Source organism: Schistocerca serialis, chromosome 3 (assembly GCF_023864345.2).
Source record: "Schistocerca serialis cubense isolate TAMUIC-IGC-003099 chromosome 3, iqSchSeri2.2, whole genome shotgun sequence".
NCBI lineage: Eukaryota > Metazoa > Arthropoda > Insecta > Orthoptera > Acrididae > Schistocerca > Schistocerca serialis.
Genome location: NC_064640.1, coordinates 45,236,098 through 45,261,763, shown reverse-complemented (window position 1 = coordinate 45,261,763; position 25,666 = coordinate 45,236,098). Strand labels below are relative to the sequence as shown.

The window sequence follows — 25,666 nt, the reverse complement described above, 5'->3', positions numbered from 1 at the left end:
CAAATTGTAGCTTTAGTTGAAGACCCATAACATGTACACACTGAAGCCAAGTCAGGACTATATTATGAAATACTACATGGTATAATAAGAAAAAGAAATATTATGAAGTGTCTGGAATGACAGAGAGAGAGAGATATGGGAAATCATCATAAAACTGAAAGGTGTTGAACAATACAGGGTGATTCAAAAAGAATACCACAACTTTAAAAATGTGTATTTAATGAAAGAAACATAATATAACCTTCTGTTATACATCATTACAAAGAGTATTTAAAAAGGTTTTTTTTCACTCAAAAACAAGTTCAGAGATGTTCAATATGGCCCCCTCCAGACACTCGAGCAATATCAACCCGATACTCCAACTCGTTCCACACTCTCTGTAGCATATCAGGCGTAACAGTTTGGATAGCTGCTGTTATTTCTCGTTTCAAATCATCAATGGTGGCTGGGAGAGGTGGCCAAAACACCATATCCTTAACATACCCCCATAAGAAAAAATCGCAGGGGGGTAAGATCAGGGCTTCTTGGAGGCCAGTGATGAAGTGCTCTGTCACGGGCTGCCTGGCGGCCGATCCATCGCCTCGGGTAGTTGACGTTCAGACGATAACCTTTTTCGTAGGACTCTCCATACAGTTGATTGTGAAATTTGCAGCTCTCTGCTAGCTCTGCGAGTCGATTTTCCTGGGCTGCGAGCAAATGCTTGCTGGATGCGTGCTACATTTTCATCACTCATTCTCGGCCGTCCAGAACTTTTCCCTTTGCACAAACACCCATTCTCTGTAAACTGTTTATACCAACGTTTAATACACCACCTATCAGGAGGTTTAACACCATACTTCGTTCGAAATGCACGCTGAACAACTGTCGTCGATTCACTTCTGCCGTACTCAATAACACAAAAAGCTTTCTGTTGAGCGGTCGCCATCTTAGCATCAACTGACGCTGACGCCTAGTCAACAGCGCCTCAAGCGAACAAATGAACAACTAAATGAAACTTTATAGCTCCCTTAATTCGCCGACAGATAGTGCTTAGCTCTGCCTTTTGTCGTTGCAGAGTTTTAAATTCCTAAAGTTGTGGTATTCTTTTTGAATCACCCTGTACAACAATCCTAGAGCAAGTGCAAAGTTTTCAAGTGAATACAACAGACTAAAGCATATCCAACATGATTGAGCATTGTGGACAAAAAAATGTGGTATCAAACACCACAATAGCTGGATATTAATTAGCACCTGTAATTGTGCCCGAATGCTAGTTGAAGAGTTTGCTACAGCTGTTCAGATTTCTATGGACTACAGCAATACACATTATAAAAGAAACAGAGAGATGCGAAATGTATGTAGACAAGGAGGACTATCAAAGAGAAACAGTTTTATTAGTTAACTATGCCATAATATGTACAAAGAAATCAGTTTCAGAAAGCAAAGAAGATTTTGAAGGACATAATACTGTACTGCATTCAAAATTTTTGGGACCATCAGTGAACAGAAAAAGGCTATGCTGTAACAGTCACACGAAGAAAACGCAATGAAAGTAAGAAAAGCCGTGTAAATCATATAGACCTTTATTCTTGAGACACAGAAATGTAGATAAAGAATATGAAAATTCAAAGGACATGTACTGTATGCAATGAAATGTTACAAAATATTACAGTTACAAAAATCTCTGAGACATAATTCAATATCTTTCCTTCTCATCCCGTATGGTAAGTATCCCCTGACCCGCAGTTCTGGGTGACTTTCTCAAAATCTACCCCTTTTCCTAGACCTCTCCAGTCTTTTTCCTTCACCATTCTTCATTCCCCTTCAACCCTTATGTCTGAAGAAGGAGCCACTGGGTCCAAAAGCTTGCTAATCTCCACATTCTTTTATGTGTGTGTTCTGCTGCCACTTGGTGAGTAGATTTTTTATCTATCCAATTAAATATATATCCTATTGCTCACCATACTAGCCATCTCCTCTCCCCCCCCCCCCCCCCCCCCCGCATTCTTATATTTATTAGTCCAGACCACGATACCACATATGAAAAATCAGAATGAGAGAGAGAGAGAGAGAGAGAGAGAGAGAGAGAGAGTGTGTGTGTGTGTGTGTGTGTGTGTGTGTGTGTGTGTGTGTGATAAAATGGAAAAATATGAGTAAAATGAAAAGAAAATAATGCAAACTAACCAATCCTGGTGTAATCTGAATCACATGGGGGCAAACTGTTTAACAAATGCAGTTCCAGCAAGGCAGAATAAATACAGAACGCATTAATTACTTTGATAAGGGTTATTATTATGCAATTCACAGATATCATATGCAATAATACGAGTATATATACATATTGCTTATAATTCTTATGATTTACTTTTCAGTAAATTTCACTGCATTTAGTATAATACCATCACTTATACTTTCCCCTTTCATACTCACTTTAACTCATAAAAATGAGTTGCACAATGGTTATGTCAGTTACTCTGTAAAATTACAGGAAGGTAGTGTGAAAAAATCTTTCAAACAAAATTCTGAAGTCACAACAAACCTCTTAGAATGACACACAAATTAAACAATATGATTACATTATTTCACTCTTTCAAAAGCTGACCATATACTGAACCAAGCAGAATTTATTAAATAATTAGATGGATGAGATGTATCTTCTGCCACAAGGAAGAGTCTTTTTTATATCTGATACCACAGTGAAAGACATCAACTAATTTTCAGTACCAATGAAAAGAATGAACATTTGAGAAATAGTGCAGACTTGGATTTCTGGATACAACACGTGCTTGTTCTTATCCACAGGGTAATGCTTTCTGTTGCAGAATGCACATACCCACATTTCTTGCATGCTTCCGAACAATTCGATGAAAAAGTTTCATCCAGTTGAGAACAATTTCTGAGAGGAAGGGCAATACATGCAGCTACTCTGGTTTGAAAACAATGCAATAACCAAACTGGATTATAGTCCAGTATCAATCCTGATGAGCAAAATGCTTAAAAATTGTTTTTGGAACGTGCAATTTTAGAAAATTGTGACATGCAATAAATCGTGCAACCAGGTCAAATGTTGACTGTGAAGGCTGATCAAAGTTCTGCACCTGTAACTGCATTCTGAGTCCATTTGCATAGAAAACATATGCACAAACTACAAAACAACAAAAATATTCTTTGCATGTATTTATACAACAATGGCAGGAAATGCTCATGTGATCATAACTATCCATTCTAAAGCATGAATTTTTTCTTGAACCATGAACAGCCTTACAATAACCTGACCCAACCTTTGTTGAAGTATACCTCGTCCAGAGAAATCATCGGGTGACAGTTCTTGGTATAAGAGGTCTGCATTGTCGCCTGGAGGAACAGAAATACCATGCTGTTTACAACAGAGGGCAAGTTGATTTTTCATTTTATGTACTTTTATTTTTCTCACTTTTACAAATAACATTAAATTCAATAAGGGTCAAACACTTCATCCTGCATTCAGTGCTTCTTGCGAATTATGCTACAAACTGTACAGGGGACGGACAAAATAATATGAACATGATATATCCAGAAATCTTTTCCATCATATTCATAAAGTATTAATGCTTTAGTTTTCCCCACTACCTCTCCTCATATTATTGCTGTTGTCTCATGTTGATCTCCTATGAAATCGATCTCTCAGACTTCGTAACAAGAGCTACTTCTTATTGGTGCCCTATTAATGAGTGAATGTGCTATGATGTTGGCAAATTTAGGTGTATTTAGTGTTATCGTGCCTTGCCACAGTGGATACACCAGTTCCCATGAGATCAACGAAGTTAAGCGCTGTCGGGCGTGGCCGGCACTTGTATGGGTGACCGTCCAGGCCGCTATGCACTGTTGCCGTTTTTTGGGGTGCACTCAGCCTCGTGATGCCAATTGAGGAGCTACTCGACCAAATAGTAGCAGCTTCGGTCAAGAATATCATCATAACGGCCGGGAGAGTGGTGTGCTGACCCCATGCCCCTCCTATCCGCATCCTCCACTGAGGATGACGTGGCGGTCGGATAGTCCCGGTAGGCCACAAGACGGGATTGCATTAGTGTTATCGTAGCAGACAGAAACCAATTCCTTAAAACAACTGTAAAAGAAAAACTAAACTTCCTCTTAGAGGTAACTTGTCAATTTTATTGCCTCCTGCCTCCAACAAGATCACCAATACCAGAAAAATGCACCCCTGGCTTAGTATGCCTCTCGAAAATGCAGTTTCACTTGAAACAAGAACTGGTGGGGGGGAATTGGTAGAACTCCTACTATTTAATCTCTTCTAAAGAAGCTGAATGCAGAGAAGCTGCAATCACTGGTGCAAACAATTAAAAATATGGACTGCCAACTGATGGAAACATGCGAGACATGTAGTGAGGTCTGACACTTTTACTTTTACCTTGTTGGTTGGCACACGATATATCTACGTATGCCATACAAGAGCGCAACTTTGCAATAAAAACCATTCTCTTCTAACAGTGAAGCATGGATGTTATGTAATGATTTGGAAGGCTACATACAGTTTGCATTGAGCCTTATGATCATGAAGAAAAAAAAAAATTACTTAAATGGTTTGTGAAACCATTTGCGTGATCATGTGGACTGAAGTTCACAAAATAATAATGCGGCTGGAGATAATCTTGGGTGATTTAATGCTCATGAGGCTGAAATATCTCATCTTTCCACATGTTGGCGAGAGCCAGATTTGAATATCACTGAGCCCTCTTTTTTTTTTTTACATGTCAAGTTCCACAGGGACCAAACTGAGGAACAAATCTCAAAGGTCATGGAACATGTCAGTACATGAAATTATGACATAAAAGTAATAACAGATAAAAATAAAATGTTTATGAATCCAAAAAAGTCAACCCATAAGTTTAAGTAAATGCAATCAACAATATAACATAAGAGTCAGCTTAATTTTTCAAGCAATTCCTCAACAGAATAGAAGGAGTGACCCATGAGGAAACTCTTCAGCTTCAATTTGAAAGCATGCAGATTACTGCTTATCTTTTTGAATTTTTGTGGTAGATTATTGAAAATGGATGCAGCAGTATACTTCACACCTTTCTGCACAAGAGTTAAGGAAGTTCGATCCGAATGCATGTTGAATTTCTGCTGAGTATTAACTGAGTGAGTTAGGAATACGCTGATATTGTTAACAAGAAACAACAGTAAAAAATATACATTGTTGCCAATGTTGCAAAATAAATAAATAAATATATTAAATAAAAAAAAAATTACAGGCTCATTAGAATTCTTCAACATTTCCCATGGAACTGGAATAGCTTCTTCATGAGGAATGGTATAAAATCACATTTATTAGACTCTTAGAATCAATAGGGCTGTTTTATTGATCAGAGGTGGCCCTAAATCATCTTGGCTGACTGTTAATATTATTTTCTCCAACTCCTGTACAGACAGAGATTCTTTTCCTTGCGATGCTCACTACATTCTAAAGTAAGACAAATCAGAGTAATAATAAGCTGAATTATCTCTAAATATTTTAAAGGCTTGTAGTTTTTTTTGGCAATATTCTAATAGTGAATACCTTTTGCTAGCAGCTTTTGTATGTGGTGAAATACAAAGAAGAGTAACTAAATGAATATCACCATGAAAATGGTATTATGTCTGCATTCACATATAATTCTGATGGTTAGCTGAACACACACTCTTAATACAGTTTGCATGGTCAAAAATTGATGTCTTGGAGGACAAAACTACTACCTACTGTACCAGCATAAAGATGTGCCTAAGCATACAGGAAGTTCTGTCCACACGGAAAAAGTTGGGAGTCTATGCACCCACCATTCCTCACAGAGTCAATGTAGCAACTGAAGATATCCCCTTAAAAGATGGGTGATGGATGAATATTCAATTTCTGTCCCACAAACTGGGGCATCTACGTGAAAGAGGACAGTCTTTTGTTGATAAATCTATATTTTACTAATTTCAGAATGTCTTCAGAACATAGAATTTCATTATATTCATTTGCTGTAGCATGGGCTGATGAGAGATGGTATTGCATTCCTCTTCCCTCAAGTGATTCACAGCAAATATTAGCCATGAAATTATGTTGTATCCCTGCCTTTGACTACAACCTCTAGATTTAAAACTTGTAGATCTACAATGTTGCCATAAACTTGGAACTACAAAGTATATCTAAGAATAAATGAAGACACTGCTTTAGTTTATACACTCACAAGATATTATTTATAACATTATATTTTGTATTGATATGCCAAACAGATAATCAATTCTTAGATCACGCATTAGAGAAAATTTAAATTTTTATTCTACAGTTAATTTTCTTACAAGTGCACTGACACAGAAAAAGTTACAGGATCCGAAGAAATAGCTACTTTTAGAATCACATAACTTCAATTCTAAGGCTCTCTCTCTCACAACTAGTCACTACTTAAACTTCATTTGTTGACTCTCAGACACGTAAAAATAGTGAGCAGTATGTTTACAAGGATAAGGAAAAAACTTTATAAAATGCACATCAAACAAACTGCAATATATGATTTAACACTAATATGGCATGAGCCAACTACTTATGAAAATGTACATTGTTAGGAAGTTCATATGAAAAATTGGAGTGCGCGCACAGAGAGAGAGAGAGAGAGAGAGAGAGAGAGAGAGAGAGAGAGATTATTATTACTATTATTATTATTATTATTATTTTGTTTTTCATTTTCAGATTACCATACTACAAATACCATCAAGTCCATGAAAACCCCCCACAAAGCTGCTTCAGTTTGAATATATCAAGAAAAGATGACCCACATGTGCATACCTCGAGCCCATTTGGGCAGAGGGCTGAGGGCAGCAGAACTGTGGGGTCGTGATCCGACAGGTGAAGCAGAAGTAGTAGCACCAAGGTCCGATCCAAGCTGCTCACGGAGAGGCTGTCCCACTGTGCCACACACACTTCATTCTCATAACTTCAGCTTTAAAAATTTTTCATAAAACATTCGAACCATAAATACAGAACCATTACTTATAGTAATTTGTCAATGATAAATTGTTTTTACTTAACTTTTTAAATAGTAATTAAATATTTATCCATGTTTCACTAGAAAATGATTATTGCATGGACAAAATCAAAGAATCCTTGCTTGCCCCTTTAGTATACTTCTGTGCCATGATTTCTCTGTCTTAATCTGAATATGAAGGAATAAATCCAATATGAAAAAGTGACAGTAAAGTTTGAAGCGCAATGAGACAAAGTATGCAAAGAACTCTTTGACACTACGATGTTTGTACAGAATACATAAACTATGTGAATTATGGATTTTATAGTAGTATGACAGAGTATGGTGCCTTCGGTACCATCATTATGATACTGTGTCTTTTACTTTCAAAAAGTAAATGATAAACATGCAAGGAATAGCAATCATATAAAAAAAAAAAAATGCTAATACCTAACAAATATCTAAAATGCGAAGTACGTTTACCGTGAATACAAATTTCTCTCTTGTATTTTATTTCTTTTCTAAATATGTCTTACATGTGGTCTGTAATGAAAGAATAAATAAACAGGCAGCAAATGTTATCTACTTATGAAGGAACAGAACCATTTACAATCACACTAACTAATGAGAGCAATCATTCAATAGCAACAGAAGAAAGAGACAGTCTACTTTCAGGTCGTCAGAAATACTGCAAATTTGAAATACTGCCAGGACAGGTCTTACTTGTCAGAAAATATTCCATTACTACGACATCACAATAAAAAGCTGGGACAATGGTAAGAGAACAGGGAAATGATTTTAGCAGTTTCAAATTTTCTTACTGTATGCCAAAAGTGTCAAGGTGCTTGCCTGAAGTAACCTAGAACCACTTAAAGAAATTTAATACAGATTTCATCAAATGAATTTAGCATCTCACAGACTCATTACCTCCCTTGGTTGCCAAAAGCATGCCACATTTAGCATGCTGACAGACTAATGGTATTTTAAATAGAACCATCATTACAGTCCAAAAGTTTGGAAAAATACAAGCTTAGTACGAACTACTAAATGAGCCTTGCGACCACTTACGTGGCACCAGTAATCTATTGAAAACTTCACTAATGTGGTAACTCACTTTGTAAGTTATGGTACCAATTTCCACTGTAATTACCAGATATTGTTGTTGGCATAAAAATACCACACATTACAGAATCAACAACAAATTGTGAAACTAAAATGGAATAATAAGAGTGTGACATTGATGCTATATAGATATAAGTAAACAAATTGACAAGCAAAAACAAATCACTTTTGTGTTAAGATTGTGTAAAGCCACCTTGAGCCCAAATAGGATCTCCAATAGGTAACATCATCATCAAAGAGGCATTCATTATGTTTTGAAATATTATTCTTGTGCCCATTGATGTGGTGGTTTTCCTTACTTCTTACAGAGGCCAGTAACAGGTCATTCTTAAGTGGCAACAAGACATTCGATACATGTCAGCTTGCAATGTCTGAAAAATAGGAAGGTCAAGGGAGAAACATTTAGTGGTGTGCTGTGAAGAAGTAGTTGACATGAGCATCCTATGGTTCCCATTTCATTGTAACAATCTGGTGTCAGTTGAAGGCTGTGACTTGAGCAAGAGGCTTTAGAAGTATCTGCAGTTCTCAATAACCGCAACTGTGTATCTACTCTTTGACGTGGATAATTCTTCAAAACGTATGTTGAAACATTCTAAATTGTTGATATCTTAAAATCAACAATGAGCGCTGGAATAGAACCGAATGCATGGAAAAGTGCAACAGGTGTATAACCCGCAAAGTTTTGCTTGCCAGGAGATAAACTGATGCCTCCTTTTAGATTAGGTGACCACAATGTTCCAGTATACATATTTAAGCATCACTCTCAATGAACATAAAGCATGACAACACAGTGTGCCTTGGCTATTTTTGATCTCCATCAAAACACAGCATATACACTGTAAGGTCAAATTTCCTTCAAGATGTGATGTCTGCACTGTATAGCTTACAACATGTTACATGATGTTATCTGGATACATAAGGGTACTGACATACAATCTGTATGCATTTCATTCACCTCTTTCAGTGACAAAAAGAGTTATTTCTCCTGGTTCCAAACAAGGGTGCTCATCAAATTTTGGCTTGAGATTGGCACTACTAAAAGTTTGTAAGTAAACCAAGTATGAACTATCATTGTGGGTAGTTTACAGTTTAACATGAGACTGATGTCAGATGTGAAAATTGATGATGACTGAGCACGTTGGACCGCTACTGATTTGTGACAGCAGCCATCTACAAAAGCTCTCTTTTCAGCCTCGGTAGATGCCAGCATGCTCCACAAGGATGCCCACAAAATAAAAAAGGAAATTGCAACATCTGTTGCTAGAGCCCATGTGATGTTGGCAGTGTTATGATCTGTGGAATGGTGTAGCATTTTTTTTAACCATTAACCATGGGGAAGGCACACACTATTGATTCAATTACAAATCCCCACACATAATGATTACTTCCCTTTGCAGAATTAGATCTTTCACCAAGATCATGTGCCTTGCCACATAGCTAGAAGTATCTGTACAGAGAAGTGTTGACTCAGTACATAGAACAACTGACTTGGTTCCATGTCAACAGCAAAATCTCTTTTACTGTTCCTTTATACAAGTCAGTTTTGAGCATCACACTGATTGATAAAGAGTTGGCATGACATGGCAAAAATTAAAAACAAAGTGGACAAGGTTATACTGCAGTTGAATCGCCAATCTTCAGTAATCAGTACTAATGAACTGTAAAGTATTGAATGTGGCAGCGGTCAGCAACTGTAGAATTATGGATTCAATGGGAATCATTCAGGCAACCAGTTGCACATCAAAAGTTTATTCAAACCTTTACCTAGGTTTCAACACATATGAAGTTGTTTTCCTTAGAAGAAGTAATAAAATGTGTCACATATTACATGAAAAGAGAAACGAAGTCATAGGGCTTACTCAACAGTAAGAATGATCCATGGCTACATGATATGGCCAAATGGGTATGCCACAGCATTTATATGGATAATTTTGTTGTTGACTACACCCAATAACTTCATTTCACGCAATATATGACACAGGTTACTATTTCCTCCGAGAAAGACAGGTTTATATCAGTCAAAACCTACATTAAGGTTTTAATAAATTTTTGACGTGCAACTGGCTGGCTGTGTGGTTCCTATTGTATCCATAATGAACTGTAGGCTGAGATCTGATATAATAAAGGTATTATTCTAAATTATTGTGCTGTCACAAAGTTTTGTGTGTACTTTTATTACCCAGAAACTTGAATAATTTGTCTCGTTACTATTCATTGTGGCTCAAACTTGATGCTCCAGTGATGATTCCTTCATGACATTAGAATTTTGTTGCAGTAGTGTACTTGAGAGAAAAGAAAGCTTAAAAACATATCCTATAGGCCCTTAACATATTTTTGCAAAATGTTCCTTTACATCTTTAATCTAGATTACAAGATTGACAGATGCTGTCTGCACAAGGAAATGTAACAAAACATTACTCAAGACATTCTTGATTAAAACAACTTACACTACTGTAGCTGGATCACAATAATGAAGTGACTGACAGTGGGATGTTTACATGACAAGAAACCATATCAAAAATCCCCAGTTCTGCACTATTTGCTGTTTTCGTATCACTCGGATTCCTCAGGTGTCAGTTTCCACAGTTAGCTGTGTACAACAACTTTCATTTGATTAGCAGAGGATTAGGGAACTAAACAGTGATAACATCACATTCTCGTTCATGGGATAGTTCATTTGGAGTTAGTTACATCAGCTAGAAATCTGATCTAATGTGATAGTATGTAGGAGTGATAAAATCAATGTGCTGAGAGCAATACTTATACCAGAAATGGGGGAAACCTACATGGCAGAAATAAGCATATGGGTCAGGTTGGTGTGCAGGCCAGAGAGCAGTGAGGGCCCCTCAGAGCTCATGTTTGACCCCACCAATTCCATGCAGATGCAAGACAATGAAATAAACAATTCCCGCAACCCAGTTGGAAAGGAGATCCATAACAATAAAAGTGAGAAGGCTAAAAGTGCAATGAAAACCATTAGGAATGAAAATAGTGCAAAAAGGTGACAGAAATAATCAGGTCAGTAGGTTGGCGGGTGAAGTTCAGAGTATCCCAGGACCCAATCCAATAAAGTCATAGTATTAAAGAAGAGAACAGAACCCACTTTCTTGGAGGAAGTATAAAAACCTGTTGAACTGGGTTGTTGTCTTCTGTCATTGGCCAATATCTAGGATAATGGTTGCTTAAGGTCTTGCATTTATCTGAGCGCTATATGAAGTAAAACAGCGTGCAGCAGAAAAAGGACCAACCACACCAAAAGTAATTAAAAACAATAAAAGAGGGACCATGAGGGGCCAACATGAGGCAGGAGGTACCCCACCTACTAGTAGTCTGCTCCTGCCTTGAAAGTAGTTTCAAACATTACATTATACAATAAAAATCACTTTCTCAGATGAAATGAAGAACCAGTTCAACTGTCTATATGTCATCTGCCAACATTAGAGGCAATGAATCCAGAAGGCCATGCTAGCCACAAACAATCCAGAGCTGATAGAGAGCATCATGACTGATACAAGGATTAGTGATCACAAAGTCATTGTAGCTAGGCTCAATACCGTTTCTTCCAAATCCACCAGAAACAAACGCAAAATAATTTTATTTAAAAAAGCGGATAAAGTGTCACTAGAAGCCTTCCTAAGAGACAATCTCCATTCCTTCCGAACTGATTATGCAAATGTAGACGAGATGTGGCTCAAATTCAAAGATATAGTAGCAACAGCAATTGAGAGATTCATACCTCATAAATTGCTAAGAGATGGAACTGATCCCCCGTGGTACACAAAACAGGTCCGAACTCTGTTGCAGAGGCAACGGAAAAAACATGAGAAGTTCAGAAGAACGTGAAATCCCGAAGATTGGCTAAAATTTACAGACACGCGAAATTTGGCACGGACTTCAATGCGAGATGCCTTTAATAGGTTCCACAACGAAACAGTGTCTCGAAATTTGGTAGAAAATCCGAAGAAATTCTGGTCGTATGTAAAGTACACAAGCGGCAAGACGCAGTCAATACCTTCACTGCGCAGTGCCGATGGTACTGTTACCGACGACTGTGCTGCTAAAGCGGAGTTATCGAATGCAGTTTTCCGAAATTCGTTCACCAGGGAAGATGAATGGAATATTCCAGAATTTGAAACACGAACAGCTGCTAGCATGAGTTTCTTAGAAGTAGATACCTTAGGGGTTGCAAAGCAACTCAAATCACTTGAGTGTGCTCCCTGCCGCCGTTGGATAAGCAGCTGCAGCAGCAAGTCGTATACTCCTAGCTCACTCATTTGTTACATAGTTTAATTCTTAATTTCTTTGCGTGTTTTTGGTACTTGCATTGTTTAATTTGTAAATTTCGGGCGTATTATAGTATTTGAGAGTTGTAGCATCGCGTTTTAGTACCTGAATAGTGTAAATTCGCGTAGTCTCCTTCCGCCGCCGAGCAGTGTCAGCAGTGCGCAAGTAGCAGCATTACTGCATTTACTAGGCAATCTTGTATTTTAATAACGGTTTAAATTTTGTCGAATTGTTTGCGCTCTCTGTAGATTAGTTCAGACGTTCTTTGCAAAACAGATTTTAGCATGGATAGGGACTGAAACTGCTGTGTTCGGATGCAGGCTGAGTTGGCATCCCTTCGCTCCCAGCTTCAGGCAGTGTTGGCTTTGGTCACACAGCTTGAGGCTGTTGCCATTGGTCATCACTGTGGGGGTCCGGATGGGGGTTTGTCGGGGACGGCCAGCTCGTCCCACGCATCCCCCGATCAGACTACGACTGTGGTTGCCCGGGATACTGCCCGCATTGAGGCTGATCCCTCAGCTGTGGTAGAGTGGGAGGTCGTCTCAAGGTGTGGCAGGGGGTGAAAGACATTCCAGAGGGCTGAACGGAAGGCCTCTCCAGTTTGTCTGACGAACTGGTTTCAGGCTCTGTCTCAGGCTGATACTGATCTTCGGCCTGACATGGCTGCTTGTCCTGTTCCAGAGGTTGCCCCTCAGTCTGCAAGATCCGGGCGGTCGCAGAGGGTGGGCTTACTGGTAGTTGGGAGCTCCAACGTCAGGCGCGTAATGGGGCCCCTTAGGGAAATGGCAGCAAGAGAGGGGAAGAAAACCAATGTGCACTCCGTGTGCATACCGGGGGGGGTGTCATTCCAGATGTGGAAAGGGTCCTTCCGGATGCCATGAAGGGTACCGGGTGCACCCATCTGCAGGTGGTCGCTCATGTCAGCACCAATGATGTGTGTCGCTATGGATCGGAGGAAATCCTCTCTGGCTTCCGGCGGCTATCTGATTTGGTGAAGACTGCCAGTCTCGCTAGCGGGATGAAAGCAGAGCTCACCATCTGCAGCATCGTCGACAGGACTGACTGCGGACCTTTGGTACAGAGCCGAGTGGAGGGTCTGAATCAGAGGCTGAGACGGTTCTGCGACCGTGTGGGCTGCAGATTCCTCGACCTGTGCCATAGGGTGGTGGGGTTTCGGGTTCCGCTGGATAGGTCAGGAGTCCACTACACGCAACAAGCGGCTACACGGGTAGCAGGGGTTGTGTGGCGTGGGCTGGGCGGTTTTATAGGTTAGATGGCCTTGGGCAAGTACAGAAAGGGCAACAGCCTCAATGGGTGCGGGGAAAAGTCAGGACATGCGGGGACCAAGCAGCAATCGGAATTGTAATTGTCAACTGTCGAAGCTGCGTTGGTAAAGTACCAGAACTTCAAGCGCTGATAGAAAGCACCGAAGCTGAAATCGTTATAGGTACAGAAAGCTGGCTTAAGCCAGAGATAAATTCTGCCGAAATTTTTACAGAGGTACAGACGGTGTTTAGAAAGGATAGATTGCATGCAACCGGTGGTGGAGTGTTCGTCGCTGTTAGTAGTAGTTTATCCTGTAGTGAAGTAGAAGTGGATAGTTCCTGTGAATTATTATGGGTGGAGGCTACACTCAACAACCGAGCTACGTTAATAATTGGCTCCTTTTACCGACCTCCCGACTCAGCAGCATTAGTGGCAGAACAACTGAGAGGAAATTTGGAATACATTTCACATAAATTTTTCTCAGCATGTTATAGTCTTAGGTGGAGATTTCAATTTACCAGATATAGACTGGGACACTCAGATGTTTAGGACGGGTGGTAGGGACAGAGCATCGAGTGACATTATACTGAGTGCACTATCCGAAAATTACCTCGAGCAATTAAACAGAGAACCGACTCGTGGAGATAACATCTTGGACCTACTGATAACAAACAAACCCGAACTTTTCGACTCTTTAAGTGCAGAACAGGCAATCAGTGATCATAAGGCCGTTGCAGCATCCCTGAATATGGAAGTTAATAGGAATATAAAAAAAGGGAGGAAGGTTTATCTGTTTAGCAAGAGTAATAGAAGGCAGATTTCAGACTACCTAACAGATCAAAACGAAAATTTCTGTTCCGACACTGACAATGTTGAGTGTTTATGGAAAAAGTTCAAGGCAATTGTAAAATGTGTTTTAGACAGGTACATGCCGAGTAAAACTGTGAGGGACGGGAAAAACCACCCGTGGTACAACAACAAAGTTAGGAAACTACTGCGAAAGCAAAGAGAGCTTCACTCCAAGTTTAAACGCAGCCAAAACCTCTCAGACAAACAGAAGCTAAACGATGTCAAAATTAGCGTAAGGAGGGCTATGCGTGAAGCGTTCAGTGAATTTGAAAGTAAAATTCTATGTACCAACTTGACAGAAAATCCTAGGAAGTTCTGGTCTTACGTTAAATCAGTAAGTGGCTCGAAACAGCATATCCAGACACTCCGGGATGATGATGGCATTGAAACAGAGGATGACACGCGTAAAGCTGAAATACTAAACACCTTTTTCCAAAGCTGTTTCACAGAGGAAGACCGCACTGCAATTCCTTCTCTAAATCCTCGCACAAACGAAAAAATGGCTGACATCGAAATAAGTGTCCAAGGAATAGAAAAGCAACTGGAATCACTCAATAGAGCAAAGTCCACTGGACCTGACGGGATACCAATTCGATTCTACACAGAGTACGCGAAAGAACTTGCCCCCCTTCTAACAGCCGTGTACCACATGTCTCTAGAGGAACGGAGGGTTCCAAATGATTGGAAAAGAGCACAGGTAGTCCCAGTCTTCAAGAAGGGTCATCGAGCAGTTGCGCAAAACTATAGACCTATATCTCTGACGTCGATCTGTTGTAGAATTTTAGAACATGTTTTTTGCTCGAGTATCATGTCATTTCTGGAAACCCAGAATCTACTATGTAGGAATCAACATGGATTCCGGAAACAGCGATCGTGTGAGACCCAACTCGCTTTGTTTGTTCATGAGACCCAGAAAATGTTAGATACAGGCTCCCAGGTAGATGCTATTTTTCTTGACTTCCGGAAGGCATTCGATACAGTTCCGCACTGTCGCCTGATAAACAAAGTAAGAGCCTACGGAATATCAGACCAGCTGTGTGGCTGATTGAAGAGGTTTTAGCAAACAGAACACAGCATGTTGTTATCAATGGAGAGACGTCTACAGACGTTAAAGTAACCTCTGGCGCGCCACAGGGGAGTGTTATGGAACCATTGCTTTTCACAATATATATAAATGACCTAGTAGATAGTGTCGGAAGTTCCATGCGGCTTTTCGCGGATGATGCTGTAGTATACAGAGACGTTGCAGCATTAGAAAATTGTAGCGAAATGCAGGAAGATCTGCAGCGGATAGGCACTTGGTGCAGGGAGTGGCAACTGTCCCTTAACTTTGACAAATGTAATGTATTGCGAATACATAGAAAGAAGGATCCTTTATTGTATGATTATATGATAGCGGAACAAACACTGGTAGCAGTTACTTCTGTAAAATATCTGGGAGTATGCGTGCGGAACGATTTGAAGAGGAATGATCATATAAAATTAATTGTTGGTAAGGCGGGTACCAGGTTGAGATTCATTGGGAGAGTGCTTAGAAAATGTAGTCCATCAACAAAGGAGGTGGCTTACAAAACACTCGTTCGACCTATACTTGAGTATTGCTCATCAGTGTGGGATCCATACCAGATCGGTTTGACGGAGGAGATAGAGAAGATCCAAAGAAGAGCGGCGCGTTTCGTCACAGGGTTATTTGGTAACCGTGATAGCGTTACGGAGATGTTTAATAAACTCAAGTGGCAGACTCTGCAAGAGAGGCGCTCTGCATCGCGGTGTAGATTGCTCGCCAGGTTTCGAGAGGGTGCGTTTCTGGATGAGGTATCGAATATATTGCTTCCCCCTACTTATACCTCCCGAGGAGATCATGAATGTAAAATTAGAGAGATTAGAGCGCGCACGGAGGCTTTCAGACAGTCGTTCTTCCCGTGAACCATATGCGACTGGAACAGGAAAGGGAGGTAATGACAGTGGCACGTAAAATGCCCTCCGCCACACACCTTTGGGTGGCTTGCGGAGTATAAATGTAGATGTAAATGTAGATATGGGCAAGTCTTCAGGTCCAGATTGTATACCGCTGATACAATAGCACCCTACTTAGTTAGCACTCATATACAACCGCTCGCTCACCGATAGATCTGTACCTACAGATTGGAAAATTGCGCAGGTCGCACCAGTGTTTAAGAAGGGTAGTAGGAGTAATCCATCTAACTACAGACCTATATCATTGACATCGGTTTGCAGTAGGGTTTTGGAGCATATACTGTATTCAAACATTATGAATCTACATCTACATCTACATTGATACTCCGCAAGCCACCCAACGGTGTGTGGCGGAGGGCACTTTACGTGCCACTGTCATTACCTCCCTTTCCTGTTCCAGTCGCGTATGGTTCGCGGGAAGAACGACTGTCTGAAAGCCTCCGTGCGCGCTCTAATCTCTCTAATTTTACATTCGTGATCTCCTCGGGAGGTATAAGTAGGGGGAAGCAATATATTCGATACCTCATCCAGAAACGCACCCTCTCGAAACCTGGCGAGCAAGCTACACCGCGATGCAGAGCGCCTCTCTTGCAGAGTCTGCCACTAGAGTTTATTAAACATCTCCGTAACGCTATCACGGTTACCAAATAACCCGGTGACGAAACGCGCCGCTCTTCTTTGGATCTTCTCTATCTCCTCCGTCAACCCGACCTGGTACGGATCCCACACTGATGAGCAATACTCAAGTATAGGTCGAACGAGTGTTTTGTAAGCCACCTCCTTTGTTGATGGACTACATTTTCTAAGCACTCTCCCAATGAATCTCAACCTGGTACCCGCCTTACCAACAATTAATTTTATATGATCATTCCACTTCAAATCGTTCCGTACGCACACTCCCAGATATTTTACAGAAGTAACTGCTACCAGTGTTTGTCCCGCTATCATATAATCATACAATAAAGGATCCTTCTTTCTATTTATTCGCAATACATTACATTTGTCTATGTTAAGGGTCAGTTGCCACTCCCTGCACCAAGTGCCTATCCGCTGCAGATCTTCCTGTATTTCGCTACAATTTTCTAATGCTGCAACTGCTCTGTATACTACAGCATCATCCGCGAAAAGCCGCATGGAACTTCCGACACTATCTACTAGGTCATTTATATATATTGTGAAAAGCAATGGTCCCATAACACTCCCCTGTGGCACGCCAGAGGTTACTTTAACGTCTGTAGACGTCTCTCCATCGATAACAACATGCTGTGTTCTGTTTGCTAAAAACTCTTCAATCCAGCCACACAGCTGGTCTGATATTCCGTAGGCTCTTACTTTGTTTATCAGGCGACAGTGCGGAACTGTATCGAACGCCTTCCGGAAGTCAAGAAAAATAGCATCTACCTGGGAGCCTGTATCTAATATTTTCTGGGTCTCATGAACAAATAAGGCGAGTTGGGTCTCACACGATCGCTGTTTCCGGAATCCATGTTGATTCCTACATAGTAGATTCTGGGTTTCCAGAAATGACATGATACGCGAGCAAAAAACATGTTCTAAAATTCTACAAGAGATCGACGTAAGAGATATAGGTCTATAGTTTTGCGCATCTGCTCGACGACCCTTCTTGAAGACTGGGACTATCTGTGCTCTTTTCCAATCATTTGGAACCCTCCGTTCCTCTAGAGACTTGCGGTACACGGCTGTTAGAAGGGGGGCAAGTTCTTTCGCGTACTCTGTGTAGAATCGAATTGGTATCCCGTCAGGTCCAGTGGACTTTCCTCTATTGAGTGATTCCAGTTGCTTTTCTATTCCTTGGACACTTATTTCGATATCAGCCATTTTTTCGTTTGTGCGAGGATTTAGAGAAGGAACTGCAGTGCGGTCTTCCTCTGTGAAACAGCTTTGGAAAAAGGTGTTTAGTATTTCAGCTTTACGCGTGTCATCCTCTGTTTCAATGCCATCATCATCCCGTAGTGCCTGGATATGCTGTTTCGAGCCACTTACTGATTTAACGTAAGACCAGAACTTCCTAGGATTTTCTGTCAAGCCGGTACATAGAATTTTACTTTCGAATTCAATGAACGCTTCACGCATAGCCCTCCTTACGCTAACTTTGACATCGTTTAGCTTCTGTTTGTCTGAGAGGTTTTGGCTGCGTTTAAACTTGGAGTGGAGCTCTCTTTGCTTTCGCAGTAGTTTCCTAACTTTGTTGTTGTACCACGGTGGATTTTTCCCGTCCCTCACAGTTTTACTCGGCACTTACCTGTCTAAAACGCATTTTACGATTGCCTTGAACTTTTTCCATAAACACTCAACATTGTCAGTGTCGGAACAGAAATTTTCGTTTTGATCTGTTAGGTAGTCTGAAATCTGCCTTCTATTACTCTTGCTAAACAGATAAACCTTCCTCCCTTTTTTTATATTCCTATTAACTTCCATATTCAGGGATGCTGCAACGGCCTTATGATCACTGATTCCCTGTTCTGTACATACAGAGTCGAAAAGTTCGGGTCTGTTTGTTATCAGTAGGTCCAAGATGTTATCTCCACGAGTCGGTTCTCTGTTTAATTGCTCGAGGTAATTTTCGGATAGTGCACTCAGTATAATGTCACTCGATGCTCTGTCCCTACCATCCGTCCTAAACATCTGAGTGTCCCAGTCTATATCTGGTAAATTGAAATCTCCACCTAAGACTATAATATGCTGAGAAAATTTATTTGAAATGTATTCCAAATTTTCTCTCAGTTGTTCTGCCACTAATGCTGCTGAGTCGGGAGGTCGGTAAAAGGAGCCAATTATTAACCTAGTTCGGTTGTTTAGTGTAACCTCCACCCATAATAATTCACAGGAACTATCCACTTCTACTTCACTACAGGATAAACTACTACTAACAGCGACGAACACTCCACCACCGGTTGCATGCAATCTATCCTTTCTAAACACCGTCTGTACCTTTGTAAAAATTTCGGCAGAATTTATCTCTGGCTTAAGCCAGCTTTCTGTACCTATAACGATTTCAGCTTCGGTGCTTTCTATCAGCGCTTGAAGTTCCGGTACTTTGCCAACGCAGCTTCGACAGTTTACAATTACAATACCGATTGCTGCTTGGCCCCCGCATGTCCTGACTTTGCCCCGCACCCTTTGAGGCTGCTGCCCTTTTTGTACTTGCTCGAGGCCATCTAACCTAAAAAACCGCCCAGCCCACGCCACACAACCCCTGCTACCCGTGTAGCCGCTTGTTGCGTGTAGTGGACTCCTGACCTATCCAGCGGAACCCGAAACCCCACCACCCTATGGCGCAAGTCGAGGAATCTGCAGCCCACACGGTCGCAGAACCGTCTCAGCCTCTGATTCAGACCCTCCACTCGGCTCTGTACCAAAGGTCCGCAGTCAGTCCTGTCGACGATGCTGCAGATGGTGAGCTCTGCTTTCATCCCGCTAGCGAGACTGGCAGTCTTCACCAAATCAGATAGCCGCCGGAAGCCAGAGAGGATTTCCTCCGATCCATAGCGACACACATCATTGGTGCCGACATGAGCGACCACCTGCAGATGGGTGCACCCTGTACCCTTCATGGCATCCGGAAGGACCCTTTCCACATCTGGAATGACTCCCCCCGGTATGCACACGGAGTGCACATTGGTTTTCTTCCCCTCTCTTGCTGCCATTTCCCTAAGGGGCCCCATTACGCGCCTGACGTTGGAGCTCCCAACTACCAGTAAGCCCACCCTCTGCGACTGCCCGGATCTTGCAGACTGAGGGGCAACCTCAAAGGGAATGATCTATTGATATGTAATCAGCATGGTTTCATAAAACATCGTTCTTGTGCAACGCAGCTAGCTCTTTATTCGCACAAAGTAATGGCCACTATCGACAGGGGATCTCAAGTTGATTCTGTATTTCTAGATTTCCGGAAAGCTTTTGACACCGTTCCTCACAAGCGACTTCTAATCAAGCTACAGGGCTATGGGGTATCGTCTCAGTTGTGCGACTGGATTCGTGATTTCCTGTCAGGAAGGTCGCAGTTCGTAGTAATAGACGGCAAATCATCGAGTAAAACTGAAGTGATATCAGGTGTTCCCCAGGGAAGCGTCCTGGGACCTCTGCTGTTCCTGATCTATATAAATGACCTGGGTGACAATCTGAGCAGTTCTCTTAGGTTGTTCGCAGATAGTGCTGTAATTTACCGTCTAGTAAGGTCATCTGAAGACCAGTATCAGTTGCAAAGCGATTTAGAAAAGATTGCTGTATGGTGTGGCAGGTGGCAGTTGACGCTAAATAACAAAAAGTGTGAGGTGATCCACATGAGTTCCAAAAGAAATCCGTTGGAATTCGATTACTCGATAAATAGTACAATTCTCAAGGCTGTCAATTAAACTAAGTATCTGGGTGTTAAAATTACGAACAACTTCAGTTGGAAAGACCACATAGATAATATTGTGGGGAAGGCGAGCCAAAGGTTGCGTTTCATTGGTAGGACACTTAGAAGATGCAACAAGTCCACTAAAGAGACAGCTTACACTACACTAGTTCATCCTCTGTTAGAATATTGCTGCGCGGTATGGGATCCTTACCAGGTGGGATTGACGGAGGACATCGAAAGGGTGCAAGAAAGGGCAGCTTGTTTTGTATTATCACGTAGTAGGGGAGAGAGTGTGGCAGATATGATACGCAAATTGGGATGGAAGTCATTAAAGCAAAGACATTTTTCGTCGCGGCGAGATCTACTAACGAAATTTCAGTCACCAACTCTCTCTTCCGAATGCGAAAATATTTTGTTGAGCTCAACCTACATAGGTAGGAATGATCATCAAAATAAAATAAGAGAAATCAGAGCTCGAACAGAAAGGTTTAGGTGTTCGTTTTCCTGCGCGCTGTTCGGGAGTGGAATGGTAGAGAGATAGTATGATTGTGGTTCGACGAACCCTCTGCCAAGCACTTAAATGTGAATTGCAGAGTAGTCACGTAGATGTAGATGTAGGCATGGAGAGTTAGGAGGAGGTGGTATTCCACCTGAATGAGATGTACTGTCTGTAAGGCTCAACAACCACATGTTGGTGGCTCATTACATAACTTGAAACTATGGGTTACTCTGATATGGCCCATGCAGGGGACAAAAGATGCTGGATTCCTTCCAGGAGGAAACGAAAGAGGAATTCCATGCAACCAGTCTCCTGAATAGCACATAGTTTATTAGAGCAGGTAGTAGCCTATCAGATGATGTTCCATGTCTAAGAGAGTAGAGGCCTTATCTGCAACTGAAAACCAATGCCCACGATCATAAAATTGAACACTGGGCAGAAAATCATTTCTCTAGCCAAACTATTGGCGAGTTTGTTCCCTCAGAATATCCATGTGGTTGGGACCCAGAGAAAGTCAAATGAGTGAGTAGTGCCATCAATATCTTAGAGAAGCCTGAAGGCTACTCATCGAGTCATTACTACATGTTCCCAGCAAGAAATACTGTTCCTTACTGATAGGAGATAAAGAATAGCTACCGAGCAAGGTGGCGCAGTGGCTAGCACACTGAACTCGCATTCGGAAGGACGATGGTTCAATCCCGCGTCCGGCCTCTCTGATTTTGGTTTTCTGTGATTTCCCTAAATTGCTCCAGCCAAATGCTGGGATGGTTCCTTTGAAAGGGCAGGGCCAGCTGCCTTCCCTGTCCTTCCTTAATCTGATGAGACCGATGACCTCGCTGTCTGGTCTCCTCCCCCCAAACAATCCAATCCAATCCAATCCAAAGAACAGCTCATCCCCACCATGGTTTTACAGCCATCTGCATAAATGATGATAGCACCCTGATGTTGTTGAAAATTGGAGAGAAATACATGTCGAACGGTCATGGGGATGGTGAAGCTTTAAGTCCTAATAGCTTGTTCCTAATTCATGGTCTGGGTACTGACCAAGGAGGAAAGCACATACGTATATGGGGAGCAGGCTATAAGGGGGGGTAGGAGAGTTCCTGGCCGAGGGTTGAGCATCCATCACTCGAAGGTGTCAGAGGATTAACACCTCCTGTACAAAAAAAGTTATTAAGCTAGATAATTAGGAAATTATGATATTGCAGTGCCTGTGCTGTTAAGAAGCATGATGCAATGTTCCTTTGAACATGCGTACAGGTACTGCACCAACTTCAACCATCATGAAATACATGAAATGTAACCACAGCTGTGAATACAGATGTCCGTCAGCTGTATAACGGAATGATGACAATGAAAATTTGCATAGTGCTTCTTAACAACAGAGGTACTGCAATGCTATATTTATCCATCAATATCAAGCAACGACCTTCAATTAAAATGTTCTTTCCCTGTATAGGAATTACATAATGTGTACAAGTGCAGTTTGTGACGCATGAGTGATGACATATGGAAGTCATGAGTCGCAGATGAATAGGCAAAGCTGTTAAGGAGACCACTTGCGTAAAGCAGGAAATAAGGGTTTGAATTGCAGTCTGGTACAAATTTTCATTGTCGCCATCCCATTGTACAGCTGATGGTTGCCTATATGCAACTGCAAATACATTTCATGATTAGGGAATTATTGTGTGGTGACTGCGTAAGTCAGCAAAAACTGGTATTGCTGGGATGAAAGATGTCAGACCCCTGCTTCGGTGACCAGACTGCCTATGACACTAGTCCAAAAGGTGCCAATGGCAAGTCTTCCTACAAAATGATGTACTGGGTCCAATAACTTTAAAGCCGAAGGTACCATTGAGCCATGAACCTGGTAACTACAATCCAGTCAGGATGAGACCAGAGCCAGTTAAACATGTTGTTGTGTACCGTGAGCCACATAAGAGCTGTGGGCAAGGAAGTAGAAAGCATTAACCATTCACATGCAGGCAGCCTTAGGCTGACAAACGGGGCGTAGCTGTATTAGCTTCTTATTATAGAGGAGACCCAGAAACCATAACTGTGCAACTATGTCCAAGCACAGGGTACCCAAGAAGAGTTCTCAGTTGGGGTGAACATTCATATGACAGTAATGCATGATATGATGCGAAAAATGGAAGCCATGGCAAAGGGGTCAAGCAGAGGCCCTTCAGATGGCTCCTAGGAGGTGGTATTTAGTTAGGTTACACACTGGGTGCTATACCAAATGCAAAAGTTGTCTACACAAAGCATGGGGGGAACCAGTGGTCCAACAGAGATCACTAGCCCATTTATGGTTATAAGGAGTGTAACACTCAGCACGGAACCCTGAGGGACCCATGGGGGTGGGAGCTGAGCCGGATTTTTCCCGGATTTCCCAGTTGAAAATACACTTTCTCCCAGGTGAAAATACACTTTTTACGTGATAAGTGACACTATACTTTTTCTCGGCACTTATCAATCCTTTTATGGTTTATGGTTTTATACACCGGTGTAGAATTTCCCAGCACTTCAGAAGATGAAACTCAGGGGAAAAAACACGCTTTGGAAAGATCTTTGATGTGCAGCAACATATACACTGCATATTTCCGTGTTACGAAGGTATAAATTCGAATTCCACCAAACACCGCATGTTACTTTCCGAAGCATTAAAATCTGAGATTGCGACGTGCTTTTGTAAGCCAGTCACAGCTCATGTTACCTGATCTCGCCAGCTGATGACAGCATTTGACACGTTATGTAGTCAGCCAATAGCAAGATCATTCTTAAGTAGTGCGAACACACAAATAAGAAAAATTAATAGCTTAAATTAATGTACAATTGTTGCTACAAGAAAAGAAAAGTGATCACATGTAATATTGGTCTCTAAGATTAATAAGCTGCAAGAGAAGCTAAGCTTCCACATATATTGTTGATCTTTTTTGCACATCATACATCACATAAATATGCCAGTAAAATTTTTTAAGAACGATGTAAATGTCTGATCTTCTGGGCTCGAAATTCTTCATATGGTCGTCCCCAAAGAGTTGATTTTTAAATGAGAGTCAAACGCTCTGTGATTTAAGAATTTCGTCGTACACTCTCTCACATAGTTTACTCTTACATAAAAGGAAATTTACTTTGAAAGTAACGCTTTTCAAAGCAATATTCGCAATATTTTTCCGTGACCTATTAGAAAGGTACGTTTCAGCAGTTGCCAGAGAGCGCCAGATAACAGGCGTCACTGCACTTGTGCAGCTACGATGACGCAGGAAGCCCGCATGTTCATACGTGTGAAACATTAAAAGATCTTGCATTGTCTTGCGAGTCTAATGTAAAAAACTGTCACTGCACGCTCATTGGAGGCAATTTGTTGTTAAGAAGCACTGCACAGTCTTCCTAAAGCCTTTGACACACTTTGCTGCTGGCAGACGCTTGTATGAGCACTGTGTTTTGTTGTTGTATATGTCGCATTTTCTTTGTGACTTACTTTTATTTTAGTTTTTTCTCTCGTTCATGTTTTGTTGCTGCAGAATTATTCTGCAGAAGTGGGATACAGTAAATTTTTTTGTTAGAGTATTGGCTCTTACCAGTCAAAATCACAAAAATTTAACTGAAAACTAAAACAATGAAAAATTCCCGGAACACAAAAAGATTCCCGGGTTTTTCCCGGTTTTCTCCCGGATGAAAAAATTCCTGGGTTTTTCCCGGATCTCCCGGTTGTCCCAGGTCGTAGACACCCCGAGTTTGCAGAGGGTACTGGTGACACTAATCAGTTTGCAACTGTCAATGGACATTGAATTTTTGGCTGGCTTAAGGATTGGGATGATGACAGTATCGATCCACTGTCAAGGGAAAACACATTCTAAACAAATAGGTTGAAGACTGCGTAAATGGAGTCTGAAAGTCACATTCAGATATTTGACCATTTGATTGTGAATAAGATCAGGGCCCAGGACTGCATCATGAGACAAGCCAAGAGCCTGAAGCAATTCCTAGTCAGTGAAAGGTTCATTATATAACACAGACTTACAGGGAGCAGAGGACAGGTAGATGTCTTCAACTTGTCTTTTATATCTTTGGAAGGCAGCCAGTTAATTTTTTTTTTTTTTTTTTTTTTTTTTTTTTTTTTTTGTGGGGTTTAAGGGCGCTCAACTACTGAGGTCATTAGCGCCCAAGCAGCAGCCAGTTAAGAGGACACCAATGCTGTTGCTAAGTGGGTTGCAATGTGTTCCACATGAGCCAACACATCAGCAGAAATATCATCATGAAGGAAGAGATATGGGGAAAGTTGTTGATCTTTTGCAGGACATTAGACTTTGGAGCTTGATCCACACCTGGGAGAAG

At 41.2% G+C, this 25,666-nt stretch overlaps 1 protein-coding gene across 5 annotated transcripts in view; it reads right to left on the bottom strand.

The window, feature by feature from the left end:
• LOC126469694 (vinculin) overlaps window positions 1-25,666 on the bottom strand; it is a 302,912-nt gene that overhangs the window by 65,605 nt on the left and 211,641 nt on the right. For 4 of the 5 annotated variants that reach the window (XM_050096859.1, XM_050096861.1, XM_050096862.1 and 1 more), the window contains 2 exons: window positions 6,788-6,907; window positions 3,277-3,333 (listed from right to left, as the gene is read on the bottom strand). The exons of the other annotated variant lie outside the window; for it this stretch is intronic. In XM_050096859.1, coding sequence (XP_049952816.1) covers window positions 3,277-3,333; window positions 6,788-6,907 — 177 coding nt within the window. The remainder of the gene's footprint in view (window positions 1-3,276; window positions 3,334-6,787; window positions 6,908-25,666) is intronic. 5 annotated transcript variants of the gene reach the window in all.